The 19,668-nt window shown below is 43.1% G+C and overlaps 1 protein-coding gene across 2 annotated transcripts; it reads right to left on the bottom strand.

Annotated features, from left to right (window-relative positions):
• Nucleotides 1-2,144: 2,144 nt before the first annotated feature.
• CCDC190 (coiled-coil domain containing 190) lies at nt 2,145-9,022 on the bottom strand. Of its 2 annotated transcripts, none has more exons than XM_059414122.1 (4): nt 8,850-9,022; nt 7,571-7,812; nt 3,074-3,200; nt 2,145-2,805 (listed from the first exon to the last, which is right to left on the bottom strand). In XM_059414122.1, the coding sequence occupies exons 2-4, from the start codon at nt 7,764-7,766 to the stop codon at nt 2,217-2,219; spliced, it is 912 nt and encodes a 303-aa protein (XP_059270105.1). In that variant the 5' UTR covers nt 7,767-7,812; nt 8,850-9,022; the 3' UTR covers nt 2,145-2,216. The 2 variants fall into 2 exon arrangements, with proteins under 2 accessions (XP_059270105.1, XP_059270106.1); XM_059414123.1 differs by having other exon boundaries at nt 3,074-3,197.
• Nucleotides 9,023-19,668: the final 10,646 nt, after the last annotated feature.

Genomic DNA, 19,668 nt, shown 5'->3' with positions numbered 1-19,668 from the left:
TGCCTTCACCCTCAGAGGGGCTGTTGTTCTGGAGTTACTGGAAGCACCTTACCCAATCACTGAGGGTTGTTGGAATCTTTGGGGTCCCTCGCAGCAGCCTGTACAACCTTGGGACTCTGGATGGGAAGCTGAGTGACTGACCACCTCAGAGTTTCCAGATCCCTCTGTCTCCAGGTGAAACACAGATTCCCTGACAGCTGGAGGGTTTCAGGTAATAAGGTGAAAGTCCTCTTTCCCTTCCTAGGGTAAATGGAGAAGACATTCTCCTTAATACATCTTTGCTCCTCATTCACATTGCGGTATGGGGACAGTCATTTTGCTTATCATGAACCTCAATTTTCTTTTCTGCAAAGTGGAGACTACTATCTCACCAATTTCCTACACTTTGGAGGCTTTTTGTCAAGATGTAATGCAGTGGTATATAGATTGGGGTCTTTTCATCTCCTTACCTGGCTTGTGACAACCAAAATTCTCTATGGACACTGCCCAGTGTCTTTTGGGGAGCACACTTATCCCCAGGTGAGAGCAGAGTAGGAATGAATGACGTTAAGCTGACTGGCTGCATTCCATCCTGGAGTTCTGAATGCCGTGTGAAGACCAGGGCTTCGAACTGTCCTTTAGAAAGTATTGAGTTAGGCCAGCCAAGTCCCCCACAGCAGCTTTCCGCTTGACTGTGTTGAGCTGTGCCAAGGAAAGTATCGCGTCTATTGTATCAAAGAAGGAAAATCTATTGGACTCAATGATGAGAATATGAAATCTGTGTGGCTAGTTTTGTAAACCCACAGTTTTGTGGCAAGGGGGGGCCATGTCGTTTGAGATAGAGTGTATAAAATGTTGGAGTAGGGAGCACAGGCCGATCTGGGCCTGTCTGATGTATGAAGACACAAGCGTAATACGGACAAGGACCTGCTGAATGATTATTTCTCAAGTTCATAAGACTGGGGTGTATGTGGTGTGGGGGGGTTGGTGGCATGTGTGGAGCGCGGGTCCATGCTGAGGCCACGCTCCCTGCTGCCTTAGTGATGGTCGCAACCTCCAGGGGTGGCCCAGAGAAAAGGCCCCTGGAGAAGTGGGACAAATCATTTTGGAAACTCATCCTTGGTGTGTGATTGTAATGGAGACAGATGCAGTTTAAATGGCAGACAAGGAGGAAGGACATATAATAAAAGGCTGGGGCAGTCTGCAGCAGCTTCTCTATGGTGGGGGACCCTGTTCCTGTTAGCCCGGCGGTCATGGGCCAGGGCGAATAAATTGTCCATGAAACAGTTTGGTTGCCCCAGCCTGCCTTCCTCAGTTGCTTTGCTTCTTGGAGGGTTATGTTAGAGGAAATGATGAAATTGTTTGGAATGCCTGGGTGGCTTGGTGGGTTAAGACTCTGCCTTCGGCTCCGGTCATGATCTCAGGGTCCTGGGATCGAGTCCCACACTGGGCTCTCTGCTCAGCAGGGAGCCTGATTCCCCCTCTCTCTCTTCCTGCCTCTTTACCTACATGTGATCTCTCTATCAAAAAGATAAATAAATAGGATCTTTAAAATAAAAAGAAGAAATTGTTTATTTTTCTTTTATTAGGATCCAAAAAGTGTGATATGAGCAGGTGGAAAGCAGGAATGAGGAAACTAAAGTGGAGCCCCCTGGGAAGGAAGGAAAGGAGGGATGGAGGGAGGGGGGGAGGGATGAAGGAAACGGAAGAACGACTTTGGTGGGCGAGCAGGTTTTATGGAATCTATGAGGATACTTGTTTCCAACCACGTTCCTGTTCCCACTGTGTTGCAGGCGAACTGAGACAGAAGAGCTACGTCCTTTTGCCAGCAGGTGGCGCCATTAGAACCTCCTATAGTAAAAGGGGGCGGAACGTAAGCAGGACCCGTGGTATTTTCCTTTCAGGAAAAGTCTAGTCGTCAGTGTCAGTGTCGTTTCCTAGCTTCGCTGACATCAGCAACATGTGCGCACCCCTTAAAGAGTTTTCAGAAGATTCATCTCTCCCCTCATTTTTCGTATACTTGTATTGCTCATTCAGTGAAAGATTATATCCCCATAAAAGGAAAAAAAAAAAAGAAAAACCTGAGGGTTTAAAACAGACAGACAATATATATATAATATTATATATATATAATATATATTGACATGTGTATTATATATCTTAATTACTGCAGTTACGTGAGGCACACATCTCTGTAGTGAGTACGATAGATGTTCTTGTGAGGTTATGCTAGATGGTTAGAGACGAAAGGAGCCTGCCCTGTTCTCACACTCCTGTCCTCCTCTGGGCTGGAAGGATTCCTTGTGGCCGAATATCTCCCCAATACTAAGCAGTTTCTCAGACTCGGGTGGAACCCTGTGTCGGAGGTAGTGGGCATTTCTGACCTTCACAAACAGCTCTAAGAAGGTAGGTGTTACAGACTCGTCTTTCAAATACCCTGTGCATTCCCTGGGATTCAGAGGACTTTGTCCGCCAGTGTTGGGGTCTGGCTGTAGGCTGGCATCCTTTGATCCGGCCTCGTCAATGTGTGCTTTTCCACTCTCACCAGCTGGGCTGGAACCAGGGCCTTGGTCTAGGGTGTTGATGGAGACATCTTGATCTTGACACAGAACAGAGATGCCCTTGTTGGAGTCTTTGCCCTTTGGGGGGCTTTGACAATCTTTCTCACGGGCTCGTGGCTTCTCTGCTGTAAAGTGGGAAGCTCTGTAATTTTGAGATAGTGACTCTTCTTTGCTTTTCATGGAGTCCTTTAGGGCAGTGTGATGGAAACGAGGCATCTGGGATTTGGTTTTATGTATTTCCTGGGTCGTGTTGGTGACCAGTGCTCTGGGGAAAGAGTAAAAAGAAGAAAAATCTCTGAAAACCAATAAAAAGGCCCATATTTTGAATTTCCCAGGTGTTAGACCATGTTCCCTTTCAGTGTGGTGTCAGCTGAGGTGATGGTGGTTGAGAAGGGGGTGGTGTCGATAGCGGGAAGTATTTCATTGCTTCAGGAGGAAAGGCAGCATTTTCTCAGGGAGAGGATGACATAGGGTGGTCAGTTGGGAAGAGGAATTCAATGGTGTCTCAAAGAGTTTAGTAAGCATTTTCTTACCTAACTTTATTAACCTGTGGAACTCGGTGCTTCTGTCCTCTTGTTGATGAGGGTGGAAGAACATCTTTTGGTTTCTTCTGAATTCCATTCCCCAAATAAGAGGAGAGCTTTTTCTTGATAATATCTGCTTTGAGTTAATGAATAAGTGTTATGGGTTGAATTCTGTCTTCCCCAAATGACATATGTTGAAGTCTTCACCCCATAGCATCTCAGAATGTGACCTTAATTGGAGATAGGGCCTTTACAGAGATAGGCAAGTTAGGAGGAGGTCGTTAGGGGGAGCCCTAATCCATGAGTAGTGTCCTTATTAAAAAAAAAAACAGGAAATTTGGACACAGAGACACAGACAGAGGGGAGACAACGTGAAGGAAGGTAGGGAAAAGATAGCCATTGACACTCTGAGAGAGGCCTGAAGGTAGTTCTTCCCTCACAGCCTCAGAACAAATCAACGATCCACACACCTTGATCTTAGACTTGTAGCCTCCAGAACTGTAGGGCAAAAAATAAGCCACCTAGTTCGTGGTTCTCTCTTATGGAAGTCCCCAAAACTAATCTAGTCAGAGAAGGGAAAGGATGCTGGATCACCCATGGGTTTTCTGGGCAGAGAACCAACACGTGAACACACTCAGACCGCAGCAGGCTGATTTGGCATGCTCGATGGAGGCAGAAGGACTCACAGCAGTTCCTCAGGGTTGACCTAGACCATGTTAACAAGGATTTAGAAACACTGAGATCAGAGGTTTAAACTGGCTGGAGGCCCATGGAGGTTTTGTTTGAATGTTGTATTTGGCAAACATGGTGTTTTCAAGACAAAATAACTGGGTGTGAGCGATACACAGAGGTGGTGCCCTATTGTTTCCTTTACCTCAATTATGTTCCGTCCTACTGGTCTCAACCATGAGTTGCAACTGCCGGCTAGGATGAAGTGGGTTTTTCACTCTTTGAGTAAATGTTTCAGCATCTTGTAGTCATGGCTGCTGTTGAGGACCTACTTAGTTTTCAAGACACCTCATGAATGGGTCACTTGGGTGTGAAAGTCCTGCACTGGCTTGGGAGTGAGCTCCCCGGATCTGCACTGGGGTTAGCAGGCAGCAGGCAGAGGGAATATGACCAGATAGGGGGACTAGAAATCACATTCACCTCCTAGTATCATTTCATCTCGTCACTTCTTTGCGAGACAGTCAAGACAAAAGACCATCTTTGGTGAGCCCTTTTTCCTCCGTTAGTTCCTTGAGTCTGTGTGTGTGTGTGTGTGTATGTCTCATCCATGTAAGACCTTCAACTGTTTGCTATAAATTGAGAGATTCTAAGATACCTCTTCCAGATAGGCCAGTCTTCTGAAGTCTAGACTTGTTGAGTCAGCAGGCTCGGAAATGAACATAATTTTCCTCTGAAACGTGATCTTTCTCCCATGTTCCCTTGTGAAGGTGTGTGTACCTGTAGCCATCCAACTCTCCAACTCAACAAGGATGCTTGAATGCCTCCTCTGTACCGGGCAATACACTCTTGACTCTGGTTTTATTTCCCCCGGATATATCATTAATCACAAAGTTCTGACAATTCTACTTTCTAAATATCTTAAAATACTAATTTTTATTTCCTTGGCCAATTCCCTAGTTTAGGTCTGAACTTTAGGAATTTTCTTCAACATTGCCGCCAGAGTGAACATGCCATCTCCCTACTCCCAGACCCTATAGGGTGAAACCTAAACTCTTTTGCATGACCTACAAAACCCTTCATGATCAAGGCCCCGCCTCCCCCCCACTTTGCCTCCACATTGTGCCTCACCTTCTCCTCACCCCTTACCCTCCTCAGTACTGGGCTGTCTGAAGCAACTTATGCTCGTGCATGCACCTTTGTACATACTGTTCCTTCTGCCAGGAGTGACCTCATTCCATGTGTCCTCATGACAAACTGCACTCCTCCCCCCTGCCCCCTGCATTCTCCTCTAAGATTCTGCCCACACAGTGCCTCTCCTGGAAGATCTTACCTGGGGCCCATAGGAATCTTCTTATATCCCTGCCCTCTTTTGTAAACAACTCTAATTTAGCAATTAGCATTTTCTATTATAATTTTTCAAAAGCACAGATACCTTCCAATTTAAACATGAGCATCTAGAAGACACAGACCGTGTTTTCTCATGTTTATGTTCCTGCATCTATCGGAGTAGCTATAATGTCCCATAATAATCTGTCTCAGTATTACCTCAGTTAAAATGTGGGTTTTTGAGCTCAATTCCCAACCTGCTGATCCAAATCTCTACGGTGAGGACATCTCTAAGATGAGGACAGGGGTTATGCATTTCGGACAATCTACCAACTGGCATGTGGCTGAATCTCAGTTACAATTTCAGTAAATGAATCATGGGAAAATGTTGCCTAGTACAGTGCCTGATAAATACCAAGACATAATACATATTATTTCTTCCCCTTTTCCTTAATTTTCCCCCTTTCCCTTAATTTTACTGTCAAGAAATTCGAGGCTTAGAAAGAATATGACTTTCCAAAGGACATAGAGGCCGAGGCCCCTGAATCAGTTTTTTGCCTCCTGGTCCAGACTCTTCCTGCGCCACCTGTCCCTCAGGCAGACACTACTCAGCCAGGACCACCACCTGTCTCAGCCTGGCCTTCTGCATACCTTCCCTGCCCCCTTCTGTGAAAGTAGATATATGGTCTTCTGTGTCTTTTTGAGAGTAGAAGTGGGATTCAACCAGATGGCTTTTAAGGTTCTTTTCCAGTCTGTGAGCTCTCATTCCCGTTTGTTTTAACCATTTATTATAGACAGGGAAATGGAAAGCAGAGAAGTTCAGCTACTTGCTCAGAGTCCTCTCTTAGGCCCAAAGCTGCAGGTTAGAAATAATTCCCAGGCCAGCTGTTTGGACATCACTCTTTGTTCTTATGTCCATGTATTAGCTGTGTAGACCTAAACAAGTCGACACTGAATCATGACACCTGGATTTCCTCTGGAGCTTGCTCTAGCATTTTCAGAACTTCTGAGTGCCAGCACCTGCTTTTAGTGAGAAGGGGCTATAGTTTTGCAGAACTCGGGTGGATCCTTTCTATGCTGAATTTTGAAGTCATATAAAAATCAAATTATTTTAATGATGGATTTCATTTCTGCAAAGCATACAATTATAGCAGTTTTAACAAAGCAGTAGGAAAGTTTTAATCCTGAAACCATCTTTTCTTGATGGCTCGATCAATCGCTTAAGTGATAAGAGTAAACACTTATGTAAACTTACTTCTTGTTTAGGTCCTAAGTGCTTGCTGAATCCTCAACTAACTTCACGGGGTGGGGAATATCATTTCCATGTTACATTGGAAGAAAGTGAGGCACAGACAGGTCCAGTAAGCCCCCCAAGGCCTCACAGCTGGTAAACAGGAGTCAGGATTTCAACCCTGACAGTCTGGGTCTGGAGTCCGTGTTCTTAGCCGCCATGTTTTAATGGGGTCATTGAGTAGGGAGAGTTTTCTTTCCCAGTTTTTATTGAATGGTATAGACAGCACTGGAGGATCTGAGATTCCGGACACCACGTGTAGCCCTTGGCTCTGTGATGATCAGTAGCTACTAACTAGAAACTAGTTTTTGAGGTTAGTTCCATTGTTCTTATTATCACTACTTTACTACTTATACCTGTTAACTGGATAGTCTTCTAAGTGATATATACATTTGGAAAGGGTTATTCTTTGGAGACAGGGGGTTCTAGGGAAGAGCATTGTGGTAAAGGCTATGAGCACATGGCTTATGGATAAAGAAGCCTCTTTGGGAAAACAACAGAAATATTGGCCCTTTGACTTACAGAGTCAAAGAAAACACAGTCCGATATGCCACAATTACTTCTTTGAAATTTTCTCATCTAAGCAAGCCCTGCAGGCTCTCGTATGGACACACATGAAAGTACAAGGAGGCTGAGCAGTTTGTATCAGAGTCGGTCTCATCGGTGAGCGCCAAAAACAGCCAAATGCCCCCTGCTCAGCCCCATCAGAGGGCCGCTCTCCACACAGAGGATATTGTTCTGTGGTCACTAGGCCCGGGGGTTTTGTTTACTTTTTTTTGACTTCCCCTTCATAACGTGACTTGCACACTGAACCATTGCTCAATCAATGGCTGTTGACCAGGTGCAGAGATGAAACCACACCAACTCAGACATAGTGAGAAGAAAGCAGAATGAAAAATAAAATACGAAGAAAACAAAGGACTTAGTAAGAGAGAGCTCACTTGAAACACTGAAGTGACTGGAAGCCAGAGAAGTATTAGCTGAAAAAGGCTTTCTGATGAGCTGCTCTCGGGGACTGTGCACTCCAGGGAGAGAGGGAGGCAGGAGGGCAGAGGCAGGAGGGCAGGCAGCCTAAAATCCAGGTCCGGGTTCAGTTCTTGTTTCCTTGGGATCCAGGTCTCTGAAAGAGCCCTTGTCCTGAGGAGGGGGTGTCACTCTGGCCTCAGTCAGGCAGTGGCCTGCCGCCCTGCCCTGCCTCTCCCCCATCCCCGAGGCCTTACCTTGTTGCAACCGCTGCAGTTCTTTCTGGAGCTGTCTCTGCTCCCAGGTCAGCAGCTTCATCTGGTACAGGCAGATGTACTCCAGTGTGTGCAGTCTTTGGCGGAGTCTGGCTTCAGCCCGCCTGGCATTCTTCCTCTCCAAATCGAAGTGCTTATACACAGGACCCGTGACCATGTGCCTCTCCATCCTCTTCATGGTCTAGAGACAATCATACAGGATTCTGACAGGCCCCACGACGAACCTGATAGAGCAAGGCAGGGATGGGGGGTGAGGGAGACACCCTGACCCCTGGCTTTTAATCAGGTTTCGAGGTTTGAATCCTGTGTGTTTCTGAAACGGCAGCTGCCCAGTCATACCATTGGGAACTTTTGCCCCATACTAATGAATTCCTAGAATGACACAGAAGATGGAAGGGAAAATTGTTCTCTGAGGCTCAGTGTCCTTGCCAATAAAATAGTGATGGATGATAGGCTCCCCACACAGCCCCAGTCAGATTGCCATGAAGACAGAGCATACAAACACCTCTTTGGGAAAAAAAAAACAGAGAAACACTTTACATAAAGCATTATTCACCCAATAAGAGAGTCTCTTCCACTATTCTTCAAGAGCTTCCAAAAAGTCTGCTGAAGGGTCTGGAGAGGATGTGGGACGTAGGGCAGAGCCATTCTCTGGGACCCCTTTTGGTTCACTCATTCACATATGAATGGGTCCACGCAGCCTCTAGTCTACCAGGTGCCAGGTGCTATGCTAAGTGCTGAAGGTAGTGATGACTGAGTCATAGTTCCCGCTCCTAAGATGCTTTCAGATTTGTGACTGTGGAGTCTAATAATAACACACCAGATCTGAAGAGTAGGACTCTCCCAGTCACAGAACAGTGCAGGCATCCTAGACCAGAAGTCTGGGCAGCAGTGGAGAGAATACTTGGGTTGGATGTCCCCACCCATTTTCTCAGAGCTCTGGTCGTCTCTACCCTTCTCGTACCCTGATGACCAAGCCACACTGGCTTCTTCCTCCTGAGAACCCTATCACATGCATAGGCAGGGCACACCTTCCTCTTCTTTGAGTTCACCATACTTACTTCAGAGCTAAGATCACAATATATGCCCAGGATACAAATGGATTGCTCTAGATGGAACTTTGATGATAATAATTCAGGAAAAAGCTTAGTGTTGAAAGGGAGGATAAGGTCAAGACCAGAAAAGACATTTTAAGACAGCTTACTTTATAGTCTAAAGTTTAGACTAAACTTTAACTAAAGGACAGGTGAGTAGCACTTACCTACAAAGCCAGAGTTCTCACCATGTGAATGCTGCTTGTATCTTTTGCTATGTCAGGCTGAGTCTGGGTTAATGAGCTTGTTTTTCTTCAGGAAATCTTGGAGTTTGGTCTTGGAGTGGGGGGCGGGGAGAGGCTGTGGGGAAGATTGTTGAATACACTTGAAACTCTCTCCTGTGCCACCTCCCCTGGGCAGGAATGCTAACTCCCTGGACGTGGGCACCAATCCCAGAGCTCTAAATAGCTCTGCGAGTTAAGGAAGCCTGCCAGCTTCCAGCTGTCCCCTAGTGGGGCCCGCAGTACTCCTTCTGGGCTGTGTCCATGGGAGCCGAGAATGAAAGCAAGAAGTGTTTTACTGTGTTCTCAGTCTCCTTCCCCACCTCATCCCCCTTCTCTTTTTCCACTTCATTTGTCATACCTTCCCTCCCCCCCATGCTCATTCCAACTTCTTGGAAATCAGATCAGGGCCCTAAAGAAGGCATTGTTTCTAGATTTTTGATTTTTGGGTTTTTTGGGGGGATCAGATGGTGTATATTTTGTGTAGGAAAGTAGTTAATTTTTTTTTAAATCATTTTTGCACATCATACTGACTTTCCTTGGGCTTCTGTCCATATTGTGTACTTCAGAGCTTATTAAGGTTTTCTGTTGTGGCATCAGAATTAGGTAAAGTGAACTTTAAATCGACTTGTGTGATCACAGTTTGGACAGCTGCAATAGAAGACCAGCTGAACTATTGGTTATAGAACAGGCTACTAAGCAGGATTTGTACTGTTGCCTGGGGCTTCATGGGAAAACAAGAGCCACTCGGTGCCACAGTCTAAAGAACCGTCAGCATGAGGGCCTAGTAATCCCCCCAGAGCTTACTGAGTTCAGCTGAAAAGGCTCTACTACTCAGAGTCATCCAGTCATCCACCTGCAAACACGCTATTATAAGGAGATTACTGGGGAGAGCAAGAGGACAAGCCATTATTCATTCTCTCAGTAGGAGGTAATTCCTTTCCCAGCCCTCCCACCAGGTAATTCTCTCACTTCCAGTATTTAAGTGAACAGGGTGGGGTTCTAAGAACACCATCCAAGAGAAAGGAGTGCCTACAGAGGTGAGATGGGCAGCTCACTCCCCAGGGGGACTTGATGACCCCCAGAACCACCAAAGAGCTTCCATCCCAGCCTTTTGCTGCCACAGGGGTGATGATGGTGAGGGATTTCTTAGCAAAACTAGTTACTCCATGTCATCTTGAGAGAGAGCTGAGAAGGGAGGCTTGCAGAAAAAACCCAAGGCTGGAAGACAGGAATGAGCCATAGTGTGATGAGTGTGCAAGGGAATGGTGGCCAAACCCATCCTAGTCCCCCTTGGCCCTTTGAGAGGGCCAAAGAGAATCTCAGCACTTTCCTGGCTCGTGAAGGAGCAGAGGGCTTGTGTAAGGAAGCAGAAGCCATGGAAGACTCTAGGTCAAATAAGGTAATATATCACCAGAGTGGGCATAGAACCATAGGCAGGGCCAGGGGGAGAAGGGACTTAGAGATCTCATTGAAGGGGAACTTCCTCATGAAAATGATTATTTCCTTCCTTCCTTCCTTCCTTCCTTCCTTCCTTTGTTTCTTTTTTTGAGAGGGAGAGAGGGGGTGGTGCACAAACACCAGTGCAGGGAGAGGCAGAGGGAGAAGCAGACTCCTTGCTGACCAGGGAGCCTGATGGCACTAGACTCAATCCCAGGACCCTGAGATCATGACCTGAGCCAAAGACAGACACTTAACTAGCTGGGCCACCCAGGTGGCCTAGAAACAACACATCTTAAGAGCAGAGGACAGCAGGAAAGCATGGAACATCACTGGACAAGGAAAGACGAGCAATGTTCACACAAGCACCAGTTACATAGGAAAAGCTCTGCCTCTTCTATTTCCCTTTGATCCCACAACCTCAGAGGGGTTAGATATTGAGAAGTCAGGGAGGGGAGGTGTACAAAACAAGACCACATTCCCCATTCCTCCCCAAAGGGTTGGAGAAGGAAGAATGATAAAGCAGTTTGTTCCCTCCCTCTCCAGGTCCCTTGGAGTCTAGTGAGGGAAGGGTTTAAATTGTATATGAGATTGGAATTTCAAAGTGGACTGGCCTTTTTATAACCAAAGTGGCTGGAAATGTGGAGAATCTGTCCATTAAGGGACACTAATCTACCCATAAGGGACAAGAAAAGAAAAGAAACAAAAATAGTGATTAGAAATGTAAAATTGTCATTCCCACACTGTGTCCTGCTATCACTACTAGGGAAAGGGGAAGTTTCTACAGATCAACGCAGTTATTAAAGCAGTTATGATTAAAATTAATTTTACAGAATAGATTTTATTTATTTGCACTCATGGACTTTCCTATCTCTCTTTTATCTGGAGGTAGCATCCTTGTGTAGTCAAATACATCTGAGATCAAGTAATTTTGTTATTTAATAGGACATATAACTTTATTTATTAATTTGTCAAAGCCATAGTTTCCTTATCTGTAAAAAGGGTTAATAGTATCTTTAGCACAGGACTTCTATAGAATAGAATGAAAGGATAAGTGAAGTGTTTGCGCATAGAAGATGCAAAATAAAAGTTAGTGCCTGGTTTCTAGCAAAGATGTTGTAACAGGAACTAGATTTACTTTTCTATATGAAACAATTTAAAAATCAGACAAAATTTATGAAATTATTATTATTATTATTATTTTTGGTTACATCGGACATCAGGCAGAGAGGATGAAAGAACAGAAACATACCAGGTGATCCCTATTATTGTCACAGCTAGTACTGCCCAGGAAGAGGTTTCCCTGAATTACAGGGAGGGGCAGCCAGGCATGTATTCCTTGAATTGAGGAGACAGAGCTAGAATTCCAGAAAAGCAAGGCAGCTAGCATCAGCAGGGCAGAGTACCAGATCCAAGAAGCTCAATAAATCCCAAGCAAAAGAAACATGAATAAAATGACTCCAACGGATACAAAGTCTAACTGCTAGAAAAAAGGAATAAAGAAACAAAGATGACAATTGCCAATTTCAGAAATAAGAGAGGGACATCACTACAGATTCTACAGATATAAAGAGCTAATAAGAGAATATTGTAAACAAGTTTATATCAATAATTTGGCAAATTAGATGAAAAAGAAATTCTTTGAAAGACATAAAATGCCAAAGATCATTTAAAAAGAAATAGATCAACTAAATACCCTTATATAGATGAAAGAAACTGAATTTGTAGTTAAAACCTTCCCACAGGGACACCTGGGTGGCTCAGTGGGTTAAGCCTCTGCCTTCGGCTCCGGTCATGGTCTCAGGGTCCTGGGATCAAGCTCCAGATTGGGCTCTCTGCTCAGCGGGGAACCTGCTTCCCCCTGTCCCTCTGCCTGCCTCTCTGCCTACTTGTGATCTTTCTCTCTCTATCAAATAAATAAATAAGATCTAAAACAACAACAACAACAGCAAAACCTTCCCACAAAGTAAACTGGGTGATTCTACCAAACATTTAAGGAAGAAATAATATCGATTTTACAGAAATTCTCCTAGAAAATTAAGAGGAGAAATTACTTTCCAATTTTTTTATGAGGCTAGTATAATCCCAATACCATAACCAGAAAAAGACATTACAAGAAATTGATACTATAAAACAACATTATTCATGATCATAAATACAAAGGTTTTTAAGCATGGTCTATCATATAAAATATATAGAATATGTAAAAAAGATAATTCATTGTGACCAAATGTGGTTATCCCAAGAATGCAAGGGTGATTTAACACTGAAAAATAAATCAATGTGGATCATAATATTAATGTGGATCATAATTAATGTACAATCACTTTGGAAAATAGTTTGGCAATTTCTCATAAAACTGAACATATACTTACATATGACCCAGAAATTCCAATCCTAGATATTCAACCAAGAGAAATGAAAGTATCAACAAAAAAACCCCAAAACATCAACACACACAATGGCATGAGAACATCTTACAGACATGATACTGGTAAACGAAGCCAAATACAAAAGAGAAACTGATTCTGTATATTTGAAATGTTAGGACACATGTAATTACTCTGTAGTGACAGAGATTAGATAAGTGGTTGCCCAGGTTGAGAGGTGTGGATGAAGACTGATTGCCAAAAGGAATGAGGAACTTTCTGGGGGAGACAGAGGTGGTGATTATATGTTGCGTACATCTGTCAAAGCCAACAACCTGTAGACGTCAACGGTGAATTTTAAAATATATAAATTATACCTCAGTAAAGTTGACTGGAAAATAAACACCTAATTTCTTCTTGTCAAAAAGGTGCAGGAGACTTCGGCTTCCACCATAAAAGATTGACTTCTATGGGACTTGCCCTTCTCCCTTCAAAACCTGGAGAACTAGGCAAAATATAACTGTTATCAAATATTGGAAAATGGGCAATGCAGGTGTGCGACCCCCTTCAAATAAGATGCAAATAAGATGACCTCTGTCATTGCCCCACATTAGTACCTGGAAGCAGGTTTCAGGCTGCAGTGTATGAAGTGGCAACCAAAACAGAATCCAACTGTCTCTTTGAGTCGAGCATCCAGAGAATGGAGTTTGGACAGGCTGGGGTGGCTGGTTATGCAGAACAGAGTACCAGACAAAAGAGAAGTACCTGGTGTGGGGAAGCTGGTCCAGTGATCTACAGAGGGGTCCCTTTGAGTCTTTGGCTGTTCGACTCCTACAAGAATGAAATGCCCAACCAAACTGTGGATAAATAAATAAAATGGGGCATATTTATGTAATAAAAGACTACTTATCAATAGAAAAAAAAAACCTACCAGTATATGAAACAACGTGGATTACTCTCAAAAGCATGCTAGGGGCACCTGGGTGGCTCAGTCTATTAAGCGTCTGCCTTCGGCCCAGGTCATGATCCCAGAGTCCTGGGATTGAGCCCCCATCAGGCTCCCTGCTCAGTGGGGAGCCTGCTTCTCCCTCTCCCTCTGCCTACCACTCTGCCTACGTGTGCTCTATTAAGTAAATAAAATCTTAAAAAAAAAAAAAAAAAAAGCATTGTGCTAAGTGAACAGTGCCCATACAAATGACTAAATCTGTGTCATTGCATGTATAGTGAATTTTAGAAAAGGTCAACAGAGTGATAGAAAGCAGATGGAGGCTGCTGGAGCCCAGGGGCAGGGGAGTGGGGGAGCACTGAAGGACTTGAAAGGACAAGAGAAAAGTTTTTGGAGGGTCCTGGAGATGTTCTAATCTTCATTGTGTTGGATTTACATAAATGTTCTCATTTGTCAGAACTCGTCAAACGATATACTCAAGGGTAACCCTCTCAGGTCCCCTCCCTCCTCGGGAGCTTTGTACTATCACTTTGCTCTCACTCAATAAAACCTTGCTTTGCTAACCACCCACCAAAAAACCCCAAACAAACAAACAAACAAAAAACCCCAAACTGTGCACCCAATATGGGTGAATTTTATTGGATGAACATTAAACCTCAATAAAGCTGATTAAAAAAAAAAAAAGGTATAAGAGACATCCCAAGATGGCAGAGGAGAAGGAGACCTGAGTTTCGTCTGGTCCCTGGAATGTAGCCAGGTAGCTCTAAATCATTTTGAACACCTGTAAACTCAACCGAGAGCTAAGAAAAGAATTCTGTAATTCTACAAAGAGAAAAGTGACCACTTCCTGCAAGAATGACAAGATGGAAAAAGTCACCTCAGAAAAGAGAACAGGCAGTACTGACTGCCAGGGACCGAATCAGTATGGATATAGATAAGAACTATAGTTCAGAATAACAATTATAAAGATACCTGGGCTCAAAAAAAGCATAGAAGACACTAGAAATCATCTTTTTCTGGAGAAATAAAAGAACTAAAATCTAATCAAGTTAGATTTTTAAAACACTATTAATGAGATACAATTAAGAAATGGGGGCTCTAACTGCTGGGATAAATGGGGCAGGCGAGAGAAGGGAAGCCAGGGCAAAAATGAACTGTTGGGACTTTATCAAGATAAAAAAGCTTCTGCACAGAAAAGGAAACAGTCAATAAAACCAAAGGACAACCGACAGGCTGGGAGAAGATGTTTGAAAATTTCTTATCAGGTAAAGGGCTAGTATCCAAAATCTATAAAGAACTTACCAACCTAACAGCCAAAGAATAAATAATCCAATCAAGAAATGGACAGAAGACCTGAACAGATAGTTCTCCAAAGAAGACAAACAAATGGCCAACGTGGCACATGAAAAAATTCTCAACATCACTCAGGATCAAGGAAATACAAATCAAAACCACAATGAGATACCACCTCACACCAGTCAGAATGGCTAAAATTAACAAGTCAGAAAATGAAAGATGTTGGTGAGGATGTGGAGAAAGGGGAACTCTCCTACACCGTTGTGGGAATGCAAGCTGGTGCAGCCACTCTGGAAAACAGTATGGAGGTTCCTCAAAAAGTTGAAAATAGAGCTACCCTATGACCCAGTAATCACACTACTAGGTATCTACCCCAAAGATACAAATGTAGTGATCTGAAGGGGTCCCTGTACATCAACATTTAAAGCAACAGTGTCCACAATAGCCAAACTATGGAAATGTCCATGGACAGATAAATCAATAAAGAAGATGTAGTACATATACATATATATGTATATGTACACACTCACACAATGGAATACTACTCAGCCATCAAAAAGAATGAAATCGTGTCATTTGCAATGACATGGGTGGAGAGAAAGATCATCAGAGAAAGGTAATTATCATATGATCTCACTCATGTGGAATTTAAGAAAATAAAACAGGATCATAGGGGAAGGGAGGTAAAAATAAGACAAAATCAGGGAGACAAACCATAAGAGACTAATTTTTAAAAAAAGATTTTATTTATTTGTGTGTGTGTGAGAGAGAGAGAGCACAAGCGCGGGGAGAGGGAGAAGCAGATTCCCTGCAGATCAGGGAGCCCAATGCAGGGCTCAGTCCCAAGAACCAAATGTGAAAAGCACCTTTGGGATAAGTGGGAAGTTTGAGTAGAAAATGAGTATTTGAAGATCTCAGGTTTTGTTAATTTTACTGGTTGGGATGATGGCAGGTGCTTTTGTTAATGAAGTCCTTATCCATTAGAGGTACATACTGAAGTGTTTGCAGATGAAAAGACATGAGCTAGTATTTCGTATGTGTTCTAAAATACTGTAGTAAAAGTGTAATAAAATCCTAAAACAAGTGCATCCGTGTCTCTGTGTGTGGGGAGAAATGACACAAAAGTGGCAAAATGTTGAAGCTGGGATGGGGGCACAAGAGTGTTTACTAGATGAGCCTTTCTATTTAGGAACATGTTCTAAATTCCCCATAGCAAGCAGTTAAAAATTTTTGTTTGAGGCAGCCAGATTGGGGGAAAGACATTATATTCAAAGGAGCGTTCAGTACATTTTTAGCTGGGTTTTTAAAAAGGAATAATGGAAACCAGAAAATAGGGGAATATCTTCAATATTCTCAAAGAAAGCAAATGTCAATATAAAATTCGATACACGGTAAAATAAAGACAACTTCAGACAAATAAACACAAAAGAGATTTTGTTCTGCCCTAAGTAAAATTCTAAAGGATGTACTTGAGGGAGAAAGAAATGTTCCTAGATGTAGGACCTAGATGTAGGAAGGAATGAAGTCTGAGAAAGTAGTAGATATGTGGGCGCATATCTAAATCAAGACAGGCTGCATAAAACTGAGATTTGGAAAATAAAGTATTTAGTGCACTGTAATAAAGCCCTGAGCTTTCAAAGAGGTAGGACGGCGAAGGGTTCTGAGGTTCTTTTATAGCCCAAGGAAAGGGTAAAGATTCCAATTAACATGATATACCCAGACATTAAGATGCATGTCATCATATCTGGGATAACGGTAAAAGGATTATAGAGGAGAGGATGGTTTACAAACCAGCACAGGAGAAGAATCAAAATGGAAAAAACAATGAATCTAAAAAGGGAGAGAGAAAGATGGAGAAAGCAGAAAGTACAAAATAAGATGGAAATGTAAGTACAAAACGATCAGAAATTGTATACATAAATGACTAACGGCTCTAATTAAAAGTCAAGAATTGTCAGATTGGATTTCTTTTTTTTTAAAGAGTGCTACTTGGCACTAAAAGGATTATAAATATAAATGCAAATGGAAATGAGGAAATCATGTGAAATTTCCCTATTAAATGGTGGTTACTGAGATGACCCAAATCTTGCAGGATTTTCCCCCAAACATAAATGATATTTATAAGGTGAAACTTGAAAGAAGAAGAAAACAGACATCCAGAATTACAGTGGGAAATGTTAATTCACCCCTCTCAGTCATTAATGGAATCCGTTAAGAATCAAGAAGGATTTGAACAACACAGTGGCAGACTTAACCTTATGGACATGTAGAGAAGATCACCTTGCTTTTAAGAAAGGTTCCTGGAAGCTGCCAGAAGATACTTCTGCTTACAATTCATTGACTTAAACTTGAGCTGGCTTCAAGCAAGACTGGGCAATGTTGTTTGCTTTTTTGTTTTTCTTTTTCTGAATAGCTATGTGCCCACCTAAGTTTTGGGGGTTTCATTGCTTTGGAAGAAGAAGAAACTTATGTTAGAAGACAACCAGGAGTCTCTGCCACAGACACTATGACACAGAAACAAACAGCTAAGGGTTACTGAGTGTTCACCCCTCTTAATATGTGACAGGGTACAATCAAATAAGCACTAATTGGTACAAACCTTATTATAATTGCAAATGCAGAGTCTAAAATCACTGGCAGTGCTCTCCTATAAGGTGGTTTATCCAGATGGTCAGAATATGTTAATATAATTTTTTAGATTATATTTGAAACAAAGCATAAGCACATGCATGCATGCTTTCTTTGTTTTTTAAAGATTTTATTTGTTTGTCAGAGACAAGCAGGCAGAGCTTGCAGGCAGAGGGAGAAGGAGGCTCCCCGCTGACAAGGAGCCCCATGCGGGGCTCAATCCCAGGACCCTGGGATCATGACAGGAGTGGAAGGCAGACACTTAACCAACTGAGACCCCCAGGCATCCTGCGTACATGCTTTCTTGCAGAGAAGTTCATGATCCCCCCCATTGTGTGTGCGCACACCAGTTTGAAAACACGTGGCTCCGAGAATGAGGCTCACACACACACATTTTCAAGACACAGCCCTGGCCTTGTCTCTTACTCTCCCACATCTCCCTTGGGCTGTTTGCATTTCTGCAAAGACACCATGAATTCTTAAGGTGCTAGTTTTTAGCACAGACTGTTTCTTCTCTCGCTGGCCCCTTCTCCCTCTCTTGGCTCTTTGTCCCCCTTGGAGGAGTAGGAGCGTGCCAACAGGATAGGCAGGTGCCCTTATCTTTCCAGAGGGAGCTGAAAAAGTTTCTGTCCTCTCCTTCAGTGCATGTAAAACATATAATTCATTCAACATTATTACTACTACTACTATTGTTATTGTTAACCCTCCAACAGGAACCATTGTTACACCACAGTTTTCAAAAATGTCAGTATCCTTTTAATGATTTATTTGTTTCTTTCTCCCACTGGTGTGCATACTCCTTGAGAGAGGGTCTTGGAAAAATTCTTGGAATTCTTGGAAAAATTCTTCAGCATGCAGCATAGTGCCTGACTCATGAGAGTGTTCAGTACATGTTTGCTGAATTAAAACTTAATTAGGAAAAAATAACAAGTTAAATAATCTCCCCTGAAAACATATGTAACTCAGACTTTTAATTTTCTTATTAATTAATAACCAAGAGGACTTCGGTGCTTCTCTTATCAAATTGAAAAGGTGATTTTTAAGATAATGTCAAATGTCTTACTAATATTTTGAGCTGGGAAAACCATAGCCTATAAGGGTATATGTATGCTTACAGTGCTTATCCCATATTAGTTGTAAGTTGACCCATTTCCCCCTTTCATTCGATTTATAGCTGAACTGCTGTCTTTCTATTTTATATTAAAGCAAACATTTTGTGAACTTGTTGGGTTTCCAAAACCCAACAGCCTTTACCAGAGAGGAAGCGGTGTAGTGAGGTGCACAGGATGTGTTTCTTTTGTGGGGCTGGCATGGCTAAGGAACGTGGGCTGGCTAATCCCTCCTTATTTCTGGTAATGAGACTTCAGCCTTCACCACATAGTGGGAAAGTAACAGTCGTGGCCACCCTTATCAGGGAAAGCACACAGTGTTATTGAGCTAATACATTCCTAATCTCCCCATCTGTCTAATGGGGATTGAACACACGGTGTGTGGGTCTCCCTAGTGACCGAGTCCCCATCATACCCACTCTGCCTACAAAACCAAACACCTGCCTCTCCTCTCTCGCTGAGTGCTCAAGAGGGACTGTGTTAGCTTTCCTGGGCTGTCATAACCAAGTGGGCAGTTTAGAACAACAGAAATATATTCTCACAGCTCAGGAGGCTGGAGGTCTGAAATCAAGCTGTTGACAGGACCATGTTCTGTCCTGAGCCCCTGGAGGAGGCATCTCCCAGCTTCTGGTAGCTTTAGACACTCATTGGCTGGTGGTGGTGGACCACCAAGCCTTGTGTCCATGCTGTCACGGCTCTCGACCCTCCGTGTTTGTTTTTGTGTCTCTTCTTGTCTTATAAGGACTCTGGTCACATTGGATGAGGGCCCACCTAATTCAGTCTGAGCTCATCTTAAACTGATTACATCTCCAAAGACCCCATCTGGAAGTAAGGTCACATTCATAGGGCCGCGGGGTAAGACTGACATCATTTTGGCAGCCATGGTTCAACCCATGATGGGGACTTTTTTAAAGAAGCCCCATGGAGCCCTTTTGGGTCAACGTTACTCAATTTTTTATTTTAATTTTTATAAGTAG

This window comes from Mustela nigripes, chromosome 10 (assembly GCF_022355385.1).
Source record: "Mustela nigripes isolate SB6536 chromosome 10, MUSNIG.SB6536, whole genome shotgun sequence".
Taxonomy (NCBI): Eukaryota; Metazoa; Chordata; class Mammalia; order Carnivora; family Mustelidae; genus Mustela; species Mustela nigripes.
This window is presented reverse-complemented; position numbering and strand designations above follow the sequence as displayed.

Bases quoted from the DNA above. Each gene is read 5' to 3' on its own strand.
- CCDC190 (XM_059414122.1), bottom strand. From the start codon at position 7,766: ATGAAGAGGATGGAGAGGCACATGGTCACGGGTCCTGTGTATAAGCAC. The intron at 3,201-7,570 runs GTAAGGCCTCGG...ATTAACTCAAAG, and splicing joins ACTGCAGCGGTTGCAACAAG to CAGATATTATCAAGAAAAAG. The intron at 2,806-3,073 runs GTAAGAAAATGC...CTCTTTCCCCAG, and splicing joins CCACAGGTTAATAAAGTTAG to AGCACTGGTCACCAACACGA.